This window comes from Sphaerodactylus townsendi, linkage group LG10 (assembly GCF_021028975.2).
Source record: "Sphaerodactylus townsendi isolate TG3544 linkage group LG10, MPM_Stown_v2.3, whole genome shotgun sequence".
NCBI classification, from domain to species: Eukaryota; Metazoa; Chordata; class Lepidosauria; order Squamata; family Sphaerodactylidae; genus Sphaerodactylus; species Sphaerodactylus townsendi.
The window spans coordinates 12,857,850-12,878,543 of NC_059434.1; the positions used below are offsets into that span (position 1 = coordinate 12,857,850).

Below are 20,694 nucleotides of genomic sequence, written 5' to 3' on the forward strand. Positions count from 1 at the left end.
GGAGGAATCTTCAGACCCCCACACTGAGGTGGGAGGCGGCAGTGAGACTTGGCTGATGGGAGGAGCAGGAGGGCAAGAGGGAGCACCAGGCAGCCGAATTCACCCACAACCAGCCCCACACTGTGACAGAGCCAGGAGATGCCCCCCACCCAGCCTCTTAAAGGAGAAGGAGGGATAGCAAAGGGCGAACGGAGGGGGGATGGGATGCAGAACTAGGTAGGCACTAGGACCCAAGTGGAACATTCTACAAAGAGGGTCCATAAGCATAAGCATAAGCATAAGCATTTTATTGTCATTGTGCACGCACAACGAAATTTACAGCAGCATTCCTCGATGCACACAATTTCAGACTCATACATCATCCTCACTTTCCCCTTCCTCCACCCATCCCTACACAGCCCCAAATACATCAATATGAAGCAGCGGAGTTTAGCATAGCCACAGCTCTAGAGTAGAAGCTGTCTCTAAGCCTCTTTGTCCTAGTTCTGAGGGCCCTGTATCGTCTGCCAGATGGTAACGGTTTAAAAAGAGAGTGTGCTGGATGAGACGGGTCCCTCAGAATATTTTGGGCTTTATGTGACTGATGAATATAAAACTGTACTTTAATCTTTCAGTGGAAAAGAGTATATCAGTACTCTATTTGTACATTTGAACATAAAGGAAACACTACAAAAATGCTGTCTCCCATGCTATTGTCATGACAGTTAGATCATGGTGATCATATCCTATCCAGCAGAGGCATGAGTCAGCAAAGAAAGGAATGATCTGACAGCTGGAGAACAGCAAGCAGACCGGTTCATTCCAATTGCAAGTGACCTTTACAGTGATTGGTGGAACTGTGTATATAAGCAACAGCAATGTACTGTGTGTTGGTTCCTTAGGGAAACAAGTGCCTGGCGGGGCACTTTGTTGGACTGTTTAAGATACTCTGTATATAGTATCTTGTACATATAGCAACTCTAGGGTAAAAGCCTTCTTTTGAAAGAATCTGCTGTGTGGAGTATTTCTTCTTCTTGAAGGTGGGAGTTTGCTGTATATGCCCACTTGTCTGCATGAGTAGTACCGCTCAAGTCTGCTATCAGCTATTTCTTCCAAAGAGGGCCAACTCAGATAAGGGCTGTCTCTTGATCCTCTCATTGCTAGAAGAAGTGGGTAGCAAGCATATAACAATAATTATTTTTTGAAGAACATCTATTTATTGTGACATGAAAACCCCATGCAGATCTTTGATTGTACGCATTCTATGAGAAATAAATTTTCTAGTAGCACTTAATCTTTACTACGAGGGAGAGATAACTTATCCAGTTTACATCTCTACGGGTAACCACTCTTCCGTTCCTTTAAAGAATAAATTTCATGTCCTACCACCAATAGGAGTACTAAAGATTGCTAGAGTTGTTATTCAATTACTCTGTCGTGCAAAAATCTCTCATATACTCAGGAAAAAGTAGTAAAAGCAAACATCGTGTGAGTGCTGAGGTCTGTCTAAAGTAAGCAAAGGATGTTTATAGTAACGCTGCATTATTTCTGTGCTTGAGCCCGAGGCAAATGGGCAAATACTGTGAGCTGAGTCTCACAAATGTTCATGTGCCCTGCCTGCGTTTATACATCCAGAAGAGATAAAAAGTTAATGATTCACTGTACACATATAATCATGAAACTCAACGGTAGGCATGCTGGATCACAAAGATAATGATTACCAACAATGAATAGTGAGGAAATGCCCTATATACCCTCACCCTGCTAACAGCTGACATAATTCCCAAAAGCTCACATTCCATCTTCTCTGCTCAGAAACAAATTCTCAGTATGCCACATTCACTGCCTCTGAGTCTTTCACTCCCAGTTACTAGGAATCTGGACAATAAAGGAACTGTTGGTTTATTTCTTCTTTCCAAAATTAATTCAATTTATTATTTATATGGTTGCATTAACTCAATAATCCAATTTGTTTCCAGTGGTAATGCAACCCCGATGCTAAGAATGGGATGACCCAGAAAGGGGTGGAGTCTGAAAAGAAGCAGAAGGCTGCAGAACTCATGAGCTTGGTGGAAGCAAGGCTACCAGGCTGGGACCTTGATTGATTTTTTATAAACCCTTAACACCTTGTTTAAGGGTTTTTGTGTATGTAAGTGGTGAGAGTTTTTCTGGGAACCTCCAACATCTCGAATCCAGTTCACCAAGCCTCTGGAGTCTCCATGAGCCAACCACCAGCAGGAAGAATGGACTTGGAATTATCAGACTGTAATTAGAAGGACTTGGAATGAAACTTGAACAAGACCTTGGAGTGTTAAGTTAAACGTTAATGTTTGATAATTGTCATATGTTAAAGAAAGTAAACCATTTTGTTTAAAATTTAGTTGTTGCAAACTATTTCCAAGTTCTGCCCCACAGAACCCACAAGCTGAGGTTACAGTTGCTTTGAGGAACATATTCTTGACTATAGCTCCCTTCCCCACATCCGGTTGGGATGACATTCCAAGGGATTGCACCTCTCACCCCAGGGATCTTCTTGACAGATGGCAGAAAGCATTCCATTTCAGACAGATGGCAGAAAGCATTCCATTTTTATATGGGGAGTGAAGAGAGAGAGGGGCTTAGTTAAGTAGCCCCAGAAGAGATGCAGCATGGTAGAGGGAGGTTGGAACTTGGAGAAGTTAAGGATCTCCTCAGTGGGGTACAATGCCATAGAGTGCCCCCTTTAAAGCATCCATTTTCTCTGGCTGAACTGATCTCTATCTGGACATGAGCTGTAATTCTGGGGGATCCCCAGATGCCACCCACAGTAAACTAGCATTATTTGTTTCTAACAAACAATGCTATAGTTTATTCGTTTCTGACAATTCACTGATCCTTGGTGTGTGTTTTTTAATGTTAGGTGCCGAAGGCACAAATGTGTGAGTGAGTGTGTCTGGGCGATTGTGTCCCCTGTGAAAGTTGTGCGAAGACAAGCTACAGCAAACATAGGAGTCTGCTCCATTGTCTGCCGTTAACACAAGCTACCAAGCAGAAGGTATGGATGTAAGGAGATGCAACTCTATATCCCTTGACATCACAAGAATGGAAATTCGTATATATTTTGCACGGAAAATAGTAGAGATATCCAGTTTAAGACATTTCTGTTTATGAAATTGTTTTGGTTTTCACTAATTGAACAACCGAACCAAAGCCCCTAGGCCACCCACAGGGATTTGTTTTATTTACTTCATTTATACCTCACCTTTCTCCCCAATGGAGACCCATGTTGGCTTACATTGTTTTCCCCCCTCCATTTTAACCTCACAACAACCCTGTGAGGTAGGTTAAGCTGAGGTGTGACTGGCCCACGGTCACACGGCAAGTTTCCATCTCAGAGTGAACCTGTGCCTAGTTTGTCTAGTTTGACATTCTAACCACTATGCCTCAATGGCTGTTTCTTGTTGAATGGCAACATAAATCTGGGTCTTCCAATGCAAGACGCTGACTCTGTTTACTCAAAATGCAATCTGAATATGGAAACCTAATTTATTTAGTTAAAATTGATATATCATATTCTCTGCCGTCATGATGGCACTTTAAATCCAACCTAGCATGTGGATAATCCACTGGGCTTCACTTGGATTTATGAGCACATCAGCACATTTAAGATTATCCATCTGTTTTCTCAGCAGCCAAACAGAACTTAATTATATGATTTTTGAGAACAATGATAGTTTTGAGGCACCAATAATCCTTCTCCTTCCTCTTCCTTCCCTCTTGTCTATATTTTACAAACCATAATTATAAGAATAATGTTAGCTGGCAAACACAAAATGTGAATTTTGCCCCCCCCCCCTCACTCTCCCACAGTGGTGCTTCACAATTTCTGGAGGCCTCACTTCAAAAAAAATGTGGGCAGAATGAAGCAGGTGCAGAGGAGAGTGAGGAGGACGGTCAGGGGCCTGCAGATCACAAAATCCTATGAGAAAAAGCTGAGGAACTGGTGAATGTTCAGTCAGGAGGATAGGGGGTTGACGCGGTACATGACTGCTCGCTTTAAGTATTTGAAGGGCTGTCACTTAGAAGAGGATAGAGAGCTGTTCCTGTTGGCAGCAGAGGTTATGACTTGCAATAATGGGTATAAATGATTGGCAGAAATGTACAGGATGGATATTAGGACTTTTTTTTACAGTCAGATTCGTTCAGCAGTGGAATCAGCTGCCTAGGGTGGTGGTGAGCACTAGCAGTAGCGGAATACTTGTCAGGGATCCTTCAGGTTGATCCTGCACTGAATCAGGGGGTTGGACTAGGTGTCAAACTCACGGCCCTCCAGATGTTATGGACTACAGTTCCCATCATCCCCTGCCAAAGTCCAGTGGCATCTTCAAGACTGACAAAGATTATTTTGATAGGAGATTCCTTGAGTCCTGGGTGTAGAAGCCAGCAGAGTCTCCCGAAAGCTGGTAGTGACATAAATGCACCACTGGACTTTGGCTTTATTTCACTCTTGTTCACACCTACACCTGACACTGCAAGATCACAGCATGAGACACATCTTTCCTTAAGTGAACCAGCCATTTCAAAGACCACACCACATCAATAAAGCTTTTGGAAAGGATGGGAAACATTCTTTTATAAAACCACAATAAATCAATGCGCCTTCCAAGTGAGACCCTGGGATGGGCCAAGACCAGAAAGCTATCCAAATGGGTCTGTGTTTTTCCCTCTCCTCTTCTCCTGACTTGAAGGCAACGAGTGCCATCCTCATGTAGAATTACAGTTATTCCTTCCAAATTACTAGGGTTGGGGCTGTGATGCCCTCACAATCTGGAAACCCATGTAAAAAATGTTGGCCTTCCCTTCATACCAGAGAAGTCTGATTTTTTTCTTTTAACTTTTAAAAAGAAATTGTGTATATTTGTGGTATTAAACAATAAAATATGTTGATATTATACAACACTATCCATGCATTTTTGAGTTTCTAAACTTTTTCTGCGTCGTATGCTGGCCTTTGCTTATCATCTGTGGCTTCAGCAAAACTCCCCCCAAATTTCCATTTAATTTCTTATGCTGACCCACGATATATCAAAACCACGAAGGGGAAAGTTGTGATGTGGAAGGGACAATTGTACATCCTTCCATGGTCACCGAGTCAAGGCGTGATTCAGTTTGGCTGATTCCGCATGGGCCAAAAACAGCAGTGTGAAAACGGTGTGAAAATGGTGTAAAAGGGTTTAAAACAGTGTAAAAGGGTTTATACTGTTTTCACACCACTGTTTTTAGCCCATGCGGAATCAGCCTTTGCTTCTCAGACCCATAGCCACAGTAGTGGAAAAGGGGGCTGAACTCCATCAATCATTTGTCATGCCTCTCCAATCAGCACAAGGGTTGGTGTGCAAACCCATCAACAAGTCTTTCAAGTGTAAATTCTCAATGTCAAAAAAGGAAGGAGCTGCAATAAAAATGTGTGAATCACATCATAAATCTTCCAAATGTGAATTCTCTATGCAACTGGCTAGGACAGAATTAGCAGTTAAGGGTCCTAATTTGAAAAGCCTGGGAGAATAAGGTAGGATGTCTGGAACTTTTTAAAAAACTTTTCTAATTTTTAAAATCCCAGATCTATCACTTTGTTTATGAGATTCCTCATGCTATTCCATTACTTGCTTTATACTATGCACAAAAAGGGAAGGAACTGAGGTAAAAAGGTTGTGAAAACTCTCATAAATCTTCCAAATATGAATTCTCTGCAACTGGCCCCGGAACAGAACTGCTTAGGAGATTCCTCGTGCTAGGTAGCAAATTTTAAAACTGTGTAACACTCTCTCTGATCATATTAGTTTTGCAATCTTGAGATCTCGAGCATTAGAGTTAACATTCATCCAGTTTTTGGGTAGCTGTATTATCTTTTTCTGTTGTGTCTCTGTTCTTCTCCTTTTTTCGGTTTCATCTTTCCTGTTTGTTAGCTATATTGAGAAAATTAACAAAAACATTATATCACTTGCTTTATACTATGTATTAAAAAAGGGAGGAGCTGAGGTACAAAGACGTGAAAACTCTCATAAATCTTCCAAATATGAATTCTCTGCAACTGGCCCCGGAACAGAACTGCTTAGGAGATTCCTCGTGCTAGGTAGCAAATTTTAAAACTGTGTAACACTCTCTCTGATCATATTAGTTTTGCAATCTTGAGATCTCGAGCATTAGGGTTAACATTCATCCAGTTTTTGGGTAGCTGTATTATCTTTTTCTGTCGTGTCTCTGTTCTTCTCCTTTTTTCGGTTTCATCTTTCCTGTTTGTTAGCTATATTGAGAAAATTAACAAAAACATTATATCACTTGCTTTATACTATGTATTAAAAAAGGGAGGAGCTGAGGTACAAAGACGTGAAAACTCTCATAAATCTTCCAAATGTGAATTCTCTGCAACTGGCTGGAAACAGAATGGAGGATGAGATTCTTCATGCTGTCCGATTCCTTGTATTCACCTTGCGTCTCAAGTCCCAAACTGGTATATACAGAAGAAAGCCCCAATAAGGAAATAATAAAGAAAATAAATCATGACGGGCTGACCACCAGGGGACACATTTGCCCCGTACTGTGAACGTTTCCTGACCAAGGGCCTGCAGGGAAGCCAGCCCCCAGATGGAGCTCAGCCCCGCCAACCCCCCCTCATGAAGGAAACAAAACAGGAGCCCCGGCGGCCTCAGCGGGATTTCCGCCTCAGCTTTGCAGGCGCGGGGCTCCCATTTCTCGTCACATCAGGAGGGCTCGCGCCCCTCCGCTCGCACAGGGGCCGCCGGCCGCCCTCAGCCGCCCTGGGTTGGCCCGCGGGGGAGAGACGGCGAAAGGCGGAGCTCCGCGGAGCCGCGCCCGGCCTGCAGGAGGAGGAGGAGGACTGCGAACGAGCTGCCACCGGACGGAGTGGGGCTGCCTTCCCGCTTCCCCGTAGCGATGCCTTCTCCCCGAGTAGCCACGCCGCCCGCCTATTCCGGCGCTTCTCTCGGCTCGGCGGCGTCCGCCTGGCCGCACGGTGGGTGTGGACCGGGTTCCTTCGAAGGCTGCGTGTGGGCGGGAAAACTGAAGGGAAGCGGGGGCGCGCTCCCCATGGCGGCGCCCCCGCGGGCGAAGGGGTCCCTCGCGGCGGCTGCTGCCTCTCTGGGCCCCCCCCCCCCCCGGCCCCTTTCCGCTGCCATTTCCTTCCCGCTCCCTCCAGCTGCCTGCGCTTGACTCTTTTTTTTTTTTTATGCATTTATTTATTATTAGCTTTTAACATGCCGGAGTTGCAGTGAATGATTTTGCCCTTCATGAACTAAACTTTTCTTACTAGGGGGAGAAAGTGGTGGTGATGGTGGGGGGAATGCACCAGCTAGAGCAGGGGTAGGGAACCTTTAACACTCAAAGAGCCATTTGGACCCGTTTTCCACGGGAAAAGAAAACACTTGGAGCCGCAAATAATTTTTGACATTGAAAATAAAGATAACACTATATATATATAGGGTTTTTTTTAACCTTTTACTCCGCTCATTCTGAGAAGCACATGGATGCGCCTGCCCTGCTGCCTGCAGGGCGGGCAAGGATGATGCTGGCGGCTCGGCCTTGCCGGCCGCCGGGAAAGCGCCCGCCCCGCTCCAACAGGGCGGGTGAGAGGGGAAGACCGCGGTGCGGCCACCCTTCTGCCTGCAGGGCGGGCAAGGATGTGGCCGGCGGCTCGGCTCGTGGAGCCACAGTGCAAGGGCAGAAGAGCCGCATGTGGCTCTTGAGCCACAGGTTCCCTACCCCTGGGCTAGAGGGAGCTCTGTGCGGGTCTGTCTCTTACTTCCCCCCCTTTTTATTTTGCACGAGGGAAAAGAAACTGTTGCATCCTTCCAAACACGTTGGCTGGAGAGGGTTTTTAACAGACCCGAAGCCAGAAAATTTTCATGGGTGGGGGGAGGATACAACAGTTTATTTTCCCTCTTGCGAAATGAATACAGTGATCACCACACCGTTATTTATTACTTGTCTATTTGTGCTTTTTATTTATTTATCTATTGGTGTGTTTTATTATTTATCAATTTGTGCTTTTGTTCCATATTTGCCAGTGTTGTGCTCGAACCTCAAGGTTATGCCTGGTATAAAGCAATGTAATCGAATAACAGAAGGGATCTCGTAAGCAATGCAATAGGTCTAGGATTGAAAAATTAGAAAAATGGAAAAAAAGAAGTTTCCAGCCTCCGTTTAAAATTAGGACCCTTCAGCACTGCTGACTGCTAATTCTATTCTAGCTGGTTGCATAGAGAATGCACATTTGGAAGATTTTTGATGAGATTCACACCTTTTAAACCCCAGCTCCCTTTTGCTGGCCTAATGGCCGTAATAAAACTGAAAACTGAACCCCAGCTCCTTCCTCTTTTTACACAGAATTTACACTGGAAAGATTCTTGATGGGTTTTGCACCAAACCGAGTGCTGATTGGAGAGGCATGACGAATGAATGAGGGGGCCCGCCTGCCTGGTTTAGAATGGTGTAACTGTTTAGGGTTGCCTAAACTGTTTAGAGTTAGTCTCGTTTTCTAAACCTCTTTGGTCCAGATACTAGCAGCTGAAACTCCAGGGGTTGATTGTTCTCTTTGTGTGAAAGGCAGTTCTGGTTATTTAGGATTCCCCAGCTGTGTGGTCCCGCCCTGGCTTTAGTTTAAGCTCCAGGAATTATTTTGAATGCCAGAAGTCTTGCAAAAGTGCCAAGTGGTACCTGGAAAAGGGCTCCTGGGCATGTGAAGACTGGCGTGCTCTCTTACTGAGAAAAGTGTGCTCGCACATCTAGTCTTAAGAAACAGGACTTTGAGGCTGGGTTGCTGTGACTTTGCTCTGGGCTGATGCTTGTTTTTTAGAATTTGAACCTCTCCTGGATCAGAACCCGGAGTTCTAATATTTTTTTTTTTTTCCCCCCCCCCCCCCGCCTCACAAAATTGAGTTTTGAGGTATTTTCTCCCCAGTTCCACTACTTTGATTTCTCATATTTTCTTTGCCATCACATCACATCTGACTTATGACGCCCCTTGATGGGGTTCAAGGCAAATGATGTTTGGAGGTAGTTTGTCATTGCCTGCCTCCACTTCACACAGCTGATATTCCTAGGAGATCTCTCATCCATGGCTAGAGCTGAGAGTGTGTGACTGTCACCTAGCAAGCTTCTACGGCATGAGTGGATTTGTATGGAGGTTTCCCAGCTCCTAGTCTGACACTTTATCCACTACACCAGGGGTCTGCAACCTGCGGCTCTCCAGATGTTTATGGACTACAAATCCCATCAGCCCCTGCCAGCATGGCTGATTGGCCACGTTGGCAGGGGCTGATGGGAATTGTAGTCCATGAACATCTGGAGAGCTGCAGGTTGCAGACCCCTGCACTGCACCATGTTGCCTATCTTTGCCTTCTCATACTTCTGGAATAATTATTGTAATTAGTTTCCTGTTGTGAAATCTCCTTGCATTGATGTTACCTCATCTTCAGTGATTCTATATCAGTTTAAATAACACACAATTTCTGTGAAAAGTAAAGTACCGTTGGGTAAGAATTTGAGTGTGCAAATCATGTGTAGGTTAGTGGATGCAGTGGTTCCGCAATATTTTGCGCTATACATAGGCACTTGGAGGCATCTTGCATGCAGGAAATTTGTAATGTGTGAAATGACTGGATGTTGTCTTGATGTGCCAACTTAATTCCACCAGTTACAAAAGATTCATTGTTTAATTCACAGCCTGCTTTGTCTCTCAGGGCACACATTCAAGATCAGCAAAACCAGATTGTTTTAATGTGTTTTACCCATTTGTTGATACACACAAAACAATCAAAATTTGTTAAAATAGTGTGCTGAAATGTATTTTTTTCCCTGTATGTTTCAGGATGTGTGGGTTGGTGTGTGGGGTGAGGGTAATTCAAAAACATTTTAGTGATTGCATAAGTGGGAGGTGACAGATATTTTCCTTAATAAGATATATATTAAAAAGCTTCTTCTCTAAGGGTGGTTTTTAAACTCATTGATTCCCCCCTCTCCAACTAAGAGAATTTGATATCGATCCCTTCTACAAAAGTAACATGTCATTGGAAATGACTGTGTCTCAGTTGTGCCATGTTGTGTGATTTAGGAAGGACTTTGATGCTGTTGTCTTTTTATTCACTACAATATTTTGTAGTATGATGTGATAATACAGCTCCTTTGGGATAGAACAATTCTGTTCTGTGTTTGTCAAAATCAGATGGAACCGCATCTTCTCCCCATCTCTTAATTCCCTGCACGGGATTTGAGACCGGAATCTATGCAGTGGTAGTGGCTTGGGACTCACCCTGTGGCCCTTCTGAGCACTATTCTTTGAAGTGGCCTCTGTCCTGCCTTTAGAGAAGTGAACAAGACTCTTGCCCATTGGTGGAGGGCTGTAGTTGGCCTTTGACTCCCACCTTGAAGCTGCTGTTGCTGAAGAAAGAGAGAAGCTGGAGCCACGCCTTGCAAGCCTTGTGCTGGTAAATATAGGTCTTCTGGTTAATGGTATCTGAAAAATGTACTATCTGAGCTGCAGAGTGAGTAACATTGATCTAATGGCTTTAATAAAAAAGAAGCAAGGCCCTTTGTTGTATAATAGTTACATAACTTTGTGTCCAGTGTTTTGCAATGACAGTTCTCACATAACCTCATTCTCCTGTAGGGTCCAGAGCTATAAATTATCTTGATTTGCAGTTTACTCCTGATAAAACTCTGCTGGTTCCTGCCTTGAACTGAAGGAAAGTTCACCTTGGGTAATTCACTGGGCTTCCTCGAGGTTTTGTTTCTGTACTAAAAGGGCAGGAGGAGAGGATTGAACATTTCCTCGTTCTATTACTTGTGCTACTGAGCTACGCAATGAGAGCCTGCCATGTGTTTTGCTTGAAAATGTAAAAGTAAATTCTTGCAAAGCTTTCTGCAAAATTGTTTCTACAGAATGATGTCATTGGGTCCTTTGTGTTCTCTTGCGCAGTAAAACCAGTCAACAATCGCTGAAATTCGTTGTTTTCTTCTGAAAATCTTGTCTTAATGTATAGTATGTGCGAGCATCGTGAAGGGAAGACATGTGTATTTGTGAAAGGGACATGTGATAACATGTCTTTTGAATTTGTTATTAAAATACAATAATATATTATGAACATGCTGTTAAATATTTGCAGATCCAAAGTTAGTCACCAATTTGGGACTGCAGGCTGAAGGCATATTTACCTCACAGTAAGTCCCGTTGAAATCAGGAGAACAAGCGTGCATAATAAACTGTGTATACTTCCTTAGAACTAAGGTGCCCAACAAGACCTGTTACTGCTTCAGTTTGTAGGGGTAGGCCCCAAGTTCTGTATGCCACATTCACAATGAAGAGCAGGACTTAGCTGTAAGTGCAAAGATTTGGAGTGAGTGCTCTCAAAAAGGAGAGTTGGAGCTGTTCCTTTAAAAAAACAGCCTTTTTGGAAGGGCGCAAAAACTCATCTCTCTTCATTAGGCCTTTTGTGGTCAAATTCCTAATTCAGGAGTTCTCAACTTTTTGCTGCACTTACGGTAATTCTGTGAAAATGGCCGCTACAAAATGAAGCCATGCAGGAGGCGGAGGCTGCCACAAAACGATTGCCACGGCTTCACTTTAGTAACACAGGGTAGATCCTCATGCTGTGGTGGCAGCTGCTGCCAAAGCAACATTAACAATTTTGCACAGCCAATCAGAAGCCTTGCTGTGCAGAAAACCTACCTGGCCCCACCCACTTCCTAAGAAACACTTGGCGGCTTTATCGAATAGGGTGTCAGCGAACACCGGGCATGCCCGGACACTCGTGCACTGGAGGCCCCCCTGTTCTTCAACTTCTGTTCTCTGGTGCAGTTGAGTATGATATTTTCATCCACTGATACATGTATTTATAAAAAAATTTGATTTTAGCCTTGCCCTTGTGAGAGTCCAATGTATGTGTATTCAGTAAATGGAAATGAACTTGGAGGAACTTGTTTGGGTACGGATTGTTCAGCTGTAGGGGAAGTCGGGCTTACTTCTCTTGAAATGATGTACTGTTTTCATAGTGTTCCTTTTAAAATTTAAATCTGCTTTCAGTTCCAAAGCAGAATATTCTCAAAGGAGACAAATCTCAATTAACATGTCTTCTAAAAAATAAAATAGCCTTTGGATTGAAATTGTACAATCAATAATAATGAACCATGTTGTTAAGGATGCTTTAGGAGCAGCAGTGGCGTAGGAGGTTAAGAGCTCGCGTATTTAATCTGGAGGAACCGGGTTTTGATTCTCCGGCTTCTGCTGCCTGAGGCTGTGGAGGCTTATCTGGGGAATTCAAGATTTCAGCCTGGTACACTCTCACACACACGCTCCAACTAGGGTAGACCTGGGCTGATCACAGCTTCTCGGAGCTCTCTCAGCCCCACCTACCTCACAGGGTGTTTGTTGTGAGGGGGGAAGGGCAAGGAGATTGTGTAAATGCTTGAGTCTCCCCTGCAGGAAGGAGAGGGGATATAAATCCAAAACTCTTCTTCTTTCTTTCTCTTTCTCTGGGCAGCGGTGGTCACCCTACAACCTCCAGATATTAAGCGGGACTGAGCTACTCCCATCAGCCCCCTGCCAGCATGGCCAATTAGAGGCTGATGGGAATTGTAGTCCCGTGAACATCTGAGTGTCAGAGAATGGCCACCCTGCTTTAGTCTGATTCTGCAGTGGGCAGTGGGTTGGACTAGATGGGCTGCATGGCCCCTTCCAATTCTGTTATTCTGTTGTGACTCACTTTTGTTGTGTTGACAGAAAAGGTGGATTTAAAATAAGCATAATAGACTGATTTTCTGCTCCTAGCATGCTCTCAAGAGAGTTGCTTATGCTTTGTATTAACTATTCAGTGTTGCTTTGGCCTATAATGCTGTTATGACTAGAGTATTAATTTTTTCATGTGGGTAGCTTTTTAAGTGGTACAAAAGGAAAACAAAAGAGAACAATGTGCATTCCATTCTCTTTCCCCTTGGAAAAGACTCCCTCCTTAAAAATGCGGAAAATGCTGTTTCCGAGAAGAATTTCATTTGTTCCTCCCTAGACTTGCTACTGTTGCTAAAATGAAATCCCTGCTTTAATAACTGCTGTAGCTTAATTGCTTTTTATGAAATTATCTGTGCATTGTTGCTACTGTTTCCATTATGTTTTTATTATACTTTATTTACACTTGGTTGCTGCTGTTTTATTTAACATTTTACGGAGTGTTTTACAGTCACTTTGTGTTATTGTGCTCTGTGAGCCTTGGACTTTTTTCAATGGAAAAGCAAGGTAGAATTTTAAAACCAACCATTTTTTCTAAACTAAAACCTCAGTATTCGGGTTAAATTGCCATGTTGGCACTTTGTGATAAATAAGTGGGTTTTGGGTTGCAATTAGGGCATTCTGTCTCGAAAAGGTTCTCTATCACTGTCCTAGTCAAACACTGACACAGTGACGTTGAACTCATTTGCTACAAATGTTGAATTTGACATAAACCACTTACCTGGCCCCAGAATGGTACTTGGTGTGTGTGCCTGGACTGGTGAGCCTGCAATTCAGGTGGTGGCTGAGAACCAGCTGAGACAACCCTTTCTCGATCTGTACAGCAGAGTGGGTCCAATCGGGACTGGCAGCAAGTGTGACTCAGCTGACTTGTGGAGCTGATAAGCCCCCTCATTGGACCAGATTTGGCCCCTGGGCCGCATGTTTGACACCCTCTAATATTTTTTAATTGCAGGCTTCTAGTCCAAATTTTAACATTAGTTTGAGCCTGAGCAAACTCTTGCCCCCAAAATTGATACCTTTGGGTACGTCTCAAGACTCAAGAACGTCTGTTCAGAAGTCAGTGACAGGTGTCTTTGTGTGAAGAACCTTCACCACAAAGCTTCCAGGGGGCGAAAGAAACCAGATCTGCAAATCAGAAATGGGGAAGGTGGAATCAGCAGATCTGGGCAAGAGAGCAGTGCCAAGCCACTCCCAAATCTGAGGCGAGAGAAGGAAGTGTGTGAGAGATTAGGCGGCAGACCCCAGATGAGTGGAGTTACGAGCTGGAAGGAGGCGTGGGTCTGAAATACCAGTCCTCAGATCCACTGTGGATGAAGGAGATCTGGGCAGCAAGAGGAGGAAAATGGGACAATGCGTCATGTCCCTGAGAGCAGCTTGGAGAGTTTCTTAGAAACGGGTGATTTCAGAGAGGGCAAACACATGAAACCACCCATTTCTTGGAAACTCTCCAAGCTCCTCTCAGGTACGTGAGGTGTTGTCCCATTTTCCTTGCGTTGCTGCTCAGATCTCCTTCATCTATGCTGAATCTTTGGATTGGTATTTCAGACACACACCTCTTTACAACTGGTATCTTTTCTTTCTGCTCTTAGAAACAACAACAGGCTCGAACTGGTTTCCTTTTGACCCGGTAAATGAAAGCCAAGGAGGGACGGAAATGCAGCTAAAGAGCCATTTAGACAGGTGGCTGCAACAGCAGCAGCGCTGGAGCCTGACTTCGCTCCCTCTCCCAGGCGTCAAACGCTTCTGAAAACTAACCTTTAAAGGTTTGTTTCCTTCAACAGCGTGTTGTTCGGTGGCTGATTAGAACAGCACCGCTGAACTGCGGCTGACCGCTTCCGATCGACTCACCTTGTCCTCGTCCGGCCTGCTGTGCGATGGCCGCTCATCGCTGTCCTCCGACCCTGGAGGTCGGAGGGCAGCATGGGCGAACCATTTCGACGCCAGCATTTGGCGGACAAGGTGAGTCGGAGGAATATCGCGGGCCATATGCATGCGACTTCGTCAGAAGTCGTTTTCCAGCATCTTTACATCGCGAGCGGCCTCCTTATCCACGCCGAGCGAGAATTCTGCCGGTGAAATTTCAACGCAAGAAACCATTAAGCAGCCTTGAAAGATCCACGGAGTGGACTGGGGAGAGGCCCAAAATAGGTCATGGGGCTAATTCTGGGGGCCAAAGAAATGAATCCAGATGGCGCCGAGCTTACTTGGCTGGAAATAAAAGAAATATCAGCATAGATTTTGTTATGAAGACAGAGGGGTGTGTTAGCGGTGAAGTCATGGCTATACTTCCTGGATGGTGGAGAGTCAACGCTTATGTTGGGGACGTGCTGAAAAACTGTTTTCTTTGTAGAGGAGACTCCTCTACAATATGATACTCCTGCCTGCAGTTTGTAGTAATGTCCAGGGAAAAGTTCCACTGCTTGCTTTTGCTGAGCACAAGACAATTCTTGAGGAAACTACTTTTGAAATTTTGTTATGACTCGACTGTTTGGATGTGTGTGGGACTGTGTGGTTCCCACAGTGTTTATGTAAGAGATTGAGAAAGAGCATGTTAGCAGAGGCGTCTCCTTCTAACAAGGAATAGCAACTAACTTTTTCTTTGTTAAGCTGCATCTTAAAAAGGCTGAAGTTCTGATAGTCATCAACCATATTTAAGATAATCGGTTAAGATAAAGTTGTTCAACCTCTTTGAGCATGGACACCCATTCTGTGCATATTTCTGTGACATTCCTCCCAGGCCAACCTTCTGTTACCTGAAAGAGTGGCGCATGTCACCTGCAGCTGTGTACAAAGGTCTGTAAATCAGGGCAGTAAGAAAGAAGAGGCGAAGGGTTTGGATTTATACCCCGCTTTTCTCAACCTTAAGGGTCTCAAAGCAATTTACACAATCCTTCCCTTCCCATCCCAACAACAAACACCTTGTGAAGCAGATGGGGCTGAGTTCAAAGAGAACTGTGACTAGCCTGAGGTCACTCATCAGGTGGAGGAATGGGAAACACATCCAGTTCACCAGATTAGAGTTCGCTGCCCATGTAGAGGAGCAGGAAATCAAACTCCAGGTTAGACTCCACTGCTCTTAACCACTACACCACGCTGACACACAGGATGCTCAACCCACTCATGTCTTGACTAGCACAGGGGTGTGAGAATTTTCCACTGACCTGAGCATCCTTAAACATTTGCTCGCCCCTCCTGGTATTCCTTGGAGACTCAAGGTTGGATTTTCTTCAGAGCTTGAGGTTCCATGGAGTGTTGGAAAGCACATTGTGTAACTGTAAGAAGTGGAAGATCTTGGTGGACATTGGGTTGAAAGGAGATGAATAATCCAGAAAAAATTATTTAATTTATTGCATGTCCTAATGTAAGCTTGAATATAACTCTACTGTGATTTGTTGTCCGTCCCTGTTTTTTCCCTTGTTGCCTTTGTTGATACTATGCTAAAATCTCTCAGGATGTTGTTTAATCTGGAAGGCCATGATGCTCACAGGCTGTGGTCTGTCTGTCAGACAGCTTCCTCTTAAATAATCTGCACCTATTCACTTAGCTTCCTAATGTGTTAGTTTAGGAAAATGAAATGTTGCTGCAACTGCTAATAAAGAAGAGACAATGTTTATTCCTGCATTGGTTGTAGCCTTCCTCCTGTTTGATGGGGCTAATTTTAGTCCTTTGAAAACAGGTGCACGAAGGGGCCTCTTGAGCTTTACCACATGAAAATCAGGCTGGCTTTCATGGTTGCTGAGTAGCCAAATTAGAAGAGAGGCCTTTGTTGAGTGACGTTTTTGTATACTTGGGGATATATAGAAGAGTTGCAAATGCTGTAGAAACAGCCTTATTCTGATTATTGTAATCAAGCACAGTGAACTGTTTCTTTCAATGCTGTAATGGATTCAGCTGCCACATCTGATGCTTTTGTCTAGTGTGTTTGTACCAGGGGTCTGCCACCTGCGGCTCTCCAGATGTTCACGGACTACAAATCCCATCAGCCCCTGTCAGCATGGCGCCATGCTGGCAGGGGCTGATGGGATTTGTAGTCCGTGAACATCTGGAGAGCCGCAGGTGGCAGACCCCTGGTTTGTACTGTCATAGTTGCCACTGTCCTTAGCATCAGGTGAGCATAGCCTCCATGTGGGGCAGTCACAGTTGCCTTCAAGCCAGGAACCATTTCCACATCTGTACGCAGGACCTGCATGAATGCAGTGGTTTCTTCTCATGCCAAAGTTTATTTACCTGTCTAATTAATTCATACACTTCCTTTCTGCCCAATGGGTACCAAAAGCGACTTACATCATACTACTTTACTTTATCCTCACAGCACCCTGTCAGGTAGTTAGGTTAAGCCAGGGGTCCCCAAACTTTTTAAACAGGGGACCAGTTCACTGTCCCTCAGACTGTTGGAGGGCCGGACTAAAAAAAACTATGAACAAATTCCTATGCACAAATGATTGTAAAATGTTTGATTTCACCTTTCAGCCTTTCTGTCATGGTCTATTTTTAGAACAGTGACCAAAGTATGTCAAGTACAGGATGGGCTCCAAATATTGTTGGGGAGGCTGTGGAATACCTTCCCCTGTAAAAAAAAAAAAAAGCAGAACTTTCCCAATGAAGCATTCCATCTAACCCAGGATTAGGTATCTTCCTGGGTTCTTTCCTCCCTAGCAGCCAGCGAGCGATTCACCAGCCTGGCTGATGCCAATGGGAGTGAGGCGGAACAGAAAGCCTGAGAGCAACACATGGAGTAGCCGAGAGGGAAGGGCGGAGCAGGAGTTGCCACGTGTAAGGTTTCCAACTCTGGGTCAAAAAATTCATGGAGATTTGGGGGTGCCATCATGTAATTGCAATCAACAGCCGTTGGGGCCGGTTCCTCCTCTCCCTCGAGCCCCCGCTGCACATGAATGGAGCCATCGCTGCCATGCCTGGCGGGCCGGATAAATGCCTTCAGGGGGCCACATTTGGCCCCCGGGCCGTAGTTTGGGGACCCCTGGGTTAAGCAAATGCGATTGGCCCAAGGTTATGCAGGGAGCTTCTACAGCAGAGGGCAAGGAACTGGATTGCATGCCAGGGAAATATAGAAAAGGATGTACAAGGAAGTGAATCAGCCCTACATCTCTAAAGTATTATGGGAGTTTTCTTATGCTCCAGGGAAGATTTTAATTTTATTTTGTAGTATAGGAGAGTTTATTATAGCACTCTACTTTTTAAAAAACAAAACAAATCAGGAAATATTTTAAGCAAGCAGGAAAAAAATCAATGTATGTGTTTTTAATTAGATTTGAAAAAAATTAAATCAGATTTAGAAAAATTAAATTGAATTTTTGTTTGATAAAAAGGGTTTTTTTTAAAGAAAAAGGCTACCTAAGGATAGCTTTCAGTTTAAGATACATTTGTAGCCCAAATGTATTATTTCACCATGGAATATAGTACAATTTTTAATTATGCAGTGTGTGTGTATATTCATGCAATGTTTGCCTTTTTTTTTGGTATATGTATTCCATTAATTCATCCATTCAGATCCCAATGTCATGCTCTCCTAGTGGTTTCTGTAACATTATTTTGGGTGATTTTTTAATCCAGATTCTTGGTTTTGTAGTTAGTAGTTTTGTAGTTGTAAATTTGTGTGCTCAGAGATGACGTACCTATTCTTAACAGCATTTTTTAAAAACAAACAAACAAACATATAGAGTAGAGAAACAGACCTCAAACCTATGTTCCTCTGCAAATCTATGTGTACTTCTTGAGTGCCAAGTTTCAAGAAGTTCAATGAGTAGAACATTGTTTGAGGTGCAATAGATCTGGATAAGGAGATGTTAGGGACTAAGAAGAAAAGCTTGGATTTATACCCCACCTTTCTCTCCTATAAGGAGACTCACAATGTGGCTTACAAACTCCTTTCCCTTCCTCTCCCCACAATAGACACCTTGTGAGGTGGGTGGGGTTAAGAGAGTTGCAAAGAACTGTGACTAGTCCAAGCAGGAATGTTGGAGTGTGGAAACACATCTGGTTCACCAGATAAGCCTCTACCACTCAGGTGGAGGAGTGGGGAATCAAACCCAGTTCTCCAGATTAGAATCCACCTGCTCTTAACCGCTACACCACAGTGCATAAGTGTGAGGAGGGAGGGGCAGGCGGTAAAAATTCCAGTGAAATTTTTTGAGCAGAATACTTCAGAAGTCTTGAGACTTGGTTGTAGTGTCATGGATGTTTAAGCAAATACAGGAATACATAATATGATATAATGTTGTTGTTTTAGTTAAATAACATGATTTAAAATGGTTATTGTTAGGGCATACCTTTAAAAACTACATTGTAGTAGTATAGTCTTGAGGTCACCATGGTGTTCAAATTGGCCAAATGAAGCCATGCAAGCTAAATGAAGAATTCCAGGAAACATTTTGTGTGTGTGCATTAATGTCAGTAATGATCCTGGGTCCAGTGTAACAGTAGGCTCTCAACTGAAGCAGCAGGGGTCAGCTGAGCCTCATCAAATGTGGAAAGTATGCGTGGTGGCTTTTGCAGACCCATTCAAAGATCCTGTTAACTTCCATCAAGTTAACTGAATCAAATTGTTCCATAAATAGACAGCCCAGTGCTTTAGACTTCTGTCTGAACTATGTTACAACCAATATCCAGACTAGATAGATTTGTGAGATTTTATCAGCAAAAGTACCTGCAAAGCCATCACTACTTATCTGTTCCTGACAATGTGAAGAATCAGCGTGAGGCATTGGCAAATGCCAAAATGCTTTAAATAATTGTGCAGGTCATGAATTAGCTGATGCCATGGTAGTTGGGAAGTAAAATGTCCTTGCTGCTTTCGCTGCCAACACGTAGGTTTTCCTGTTTGTAGATCTGTGCTGTGGCGGCCAGAGGTGGCAACATTTGGTTTCATACAGCGAAGGCTTTCAAGTGGCATAGTGGTGAAGGAAATGTGGATCCCCCCCCCCACCCAAATTTCCCCATTGGTCACAGTGACTTATGCTGTAAGTCCAAGAGCCCGGGGCCCAGCTTTCCCCCTCTGGGAACATTGGCTCTATTCCTGGGACTGCCATTCCCCCCATACTGGCATCCTGCTAAGGATGCCAGCGCAGCTCCACAGCACCCTGGACTTCTGAGTTTCAGTGCCACAGAGAACAGGGGCACATTTTCCCCCTGTACCGACAGGGCTGCCCCTTCAAGGTGGAGGGGGCAAGCATATCAGTGCTGCCCTATGCAATTTCCTCTGTGGATTCTCCCCCCACCCCATCTGAATCAGGTTGCCCCATCATTTTACTCTCCATTTTATTTTCACAACTCTGTGTGGTAGACTAGGCTGAGAGTGTATGACTGGCCCAAGATCACCCAGCCAAGCATTCATGGCATAGTGGGCGCTTAAGCCTGGGTCCCCCAGGTCTCAGTCCAACACTTCCAACTACTTCATCATACTGGATCTCTTTGTTATGTCATCATAAATGTAGGAAGACCATGCAAACGTTAGCCCTGCTCATCATCTTCTTTCTCTTATTTCAGGGGTCTTCAAACTATGGCCCTCCAGATGTTAAGGAACTACAATTTCCATCAGCCCTGCTACTTGGCCATGCTGGCAGAGGCTGATGGGAATTGTAGTTCCTGAACCTCTGGAGGGCCATAGTTTGAAGACCTCTGCCTTATTTGAACAGAGGCAAGCTTAACAAATATGATTCTGGTCTGGTGTGATGTAGTATGCTGTCTGCTGAATACCAGGGGATGTATATGCTGGCAGAATCCATATGCTGTTCCACAAAGGTAGCAGTAACTTTGCAAAGAACCAAAAAACATGGAACCACTTTAGGATTTCAGACAATACTTTAATCAAACTTCATGCTAAACTTAGTGCTGATTATGCCAATGAGAGAGAGATTTTTGAAGAGAGATTTAGAGAGAGATTTTGGATAGGGTATTTTAATGGTGCTCATGAGGATAAA

The 20,694-nt window shown here is 44.1% G+C and overlaps 1 protein-coding gene across 1 annotated transcript in view; it reads left to right on the forward strand.

Annotated features, from left to right (window-relative positions):
- Positions 1–6,598: 6,598 nt before the first annotated feature.
- RELL1 (RELT like 1) overlaps positions 6,599–20,694 on the forward strand; it is a 34,429-nt gene continuing 20,333 nt past the window's right edge. Inside the window, exon 1 of the mRNA XM_048510126.1 lies at positions 6,599–6,991. Coding sequence (XP_048366083.1) covers positions 6,913–6,991 — 79 coding nt within the window. The 5' untranslated portion in view covers positions 6,599–6,912. The remainder of the gene's footprint in view (positions 6,992–20,694) is intronic.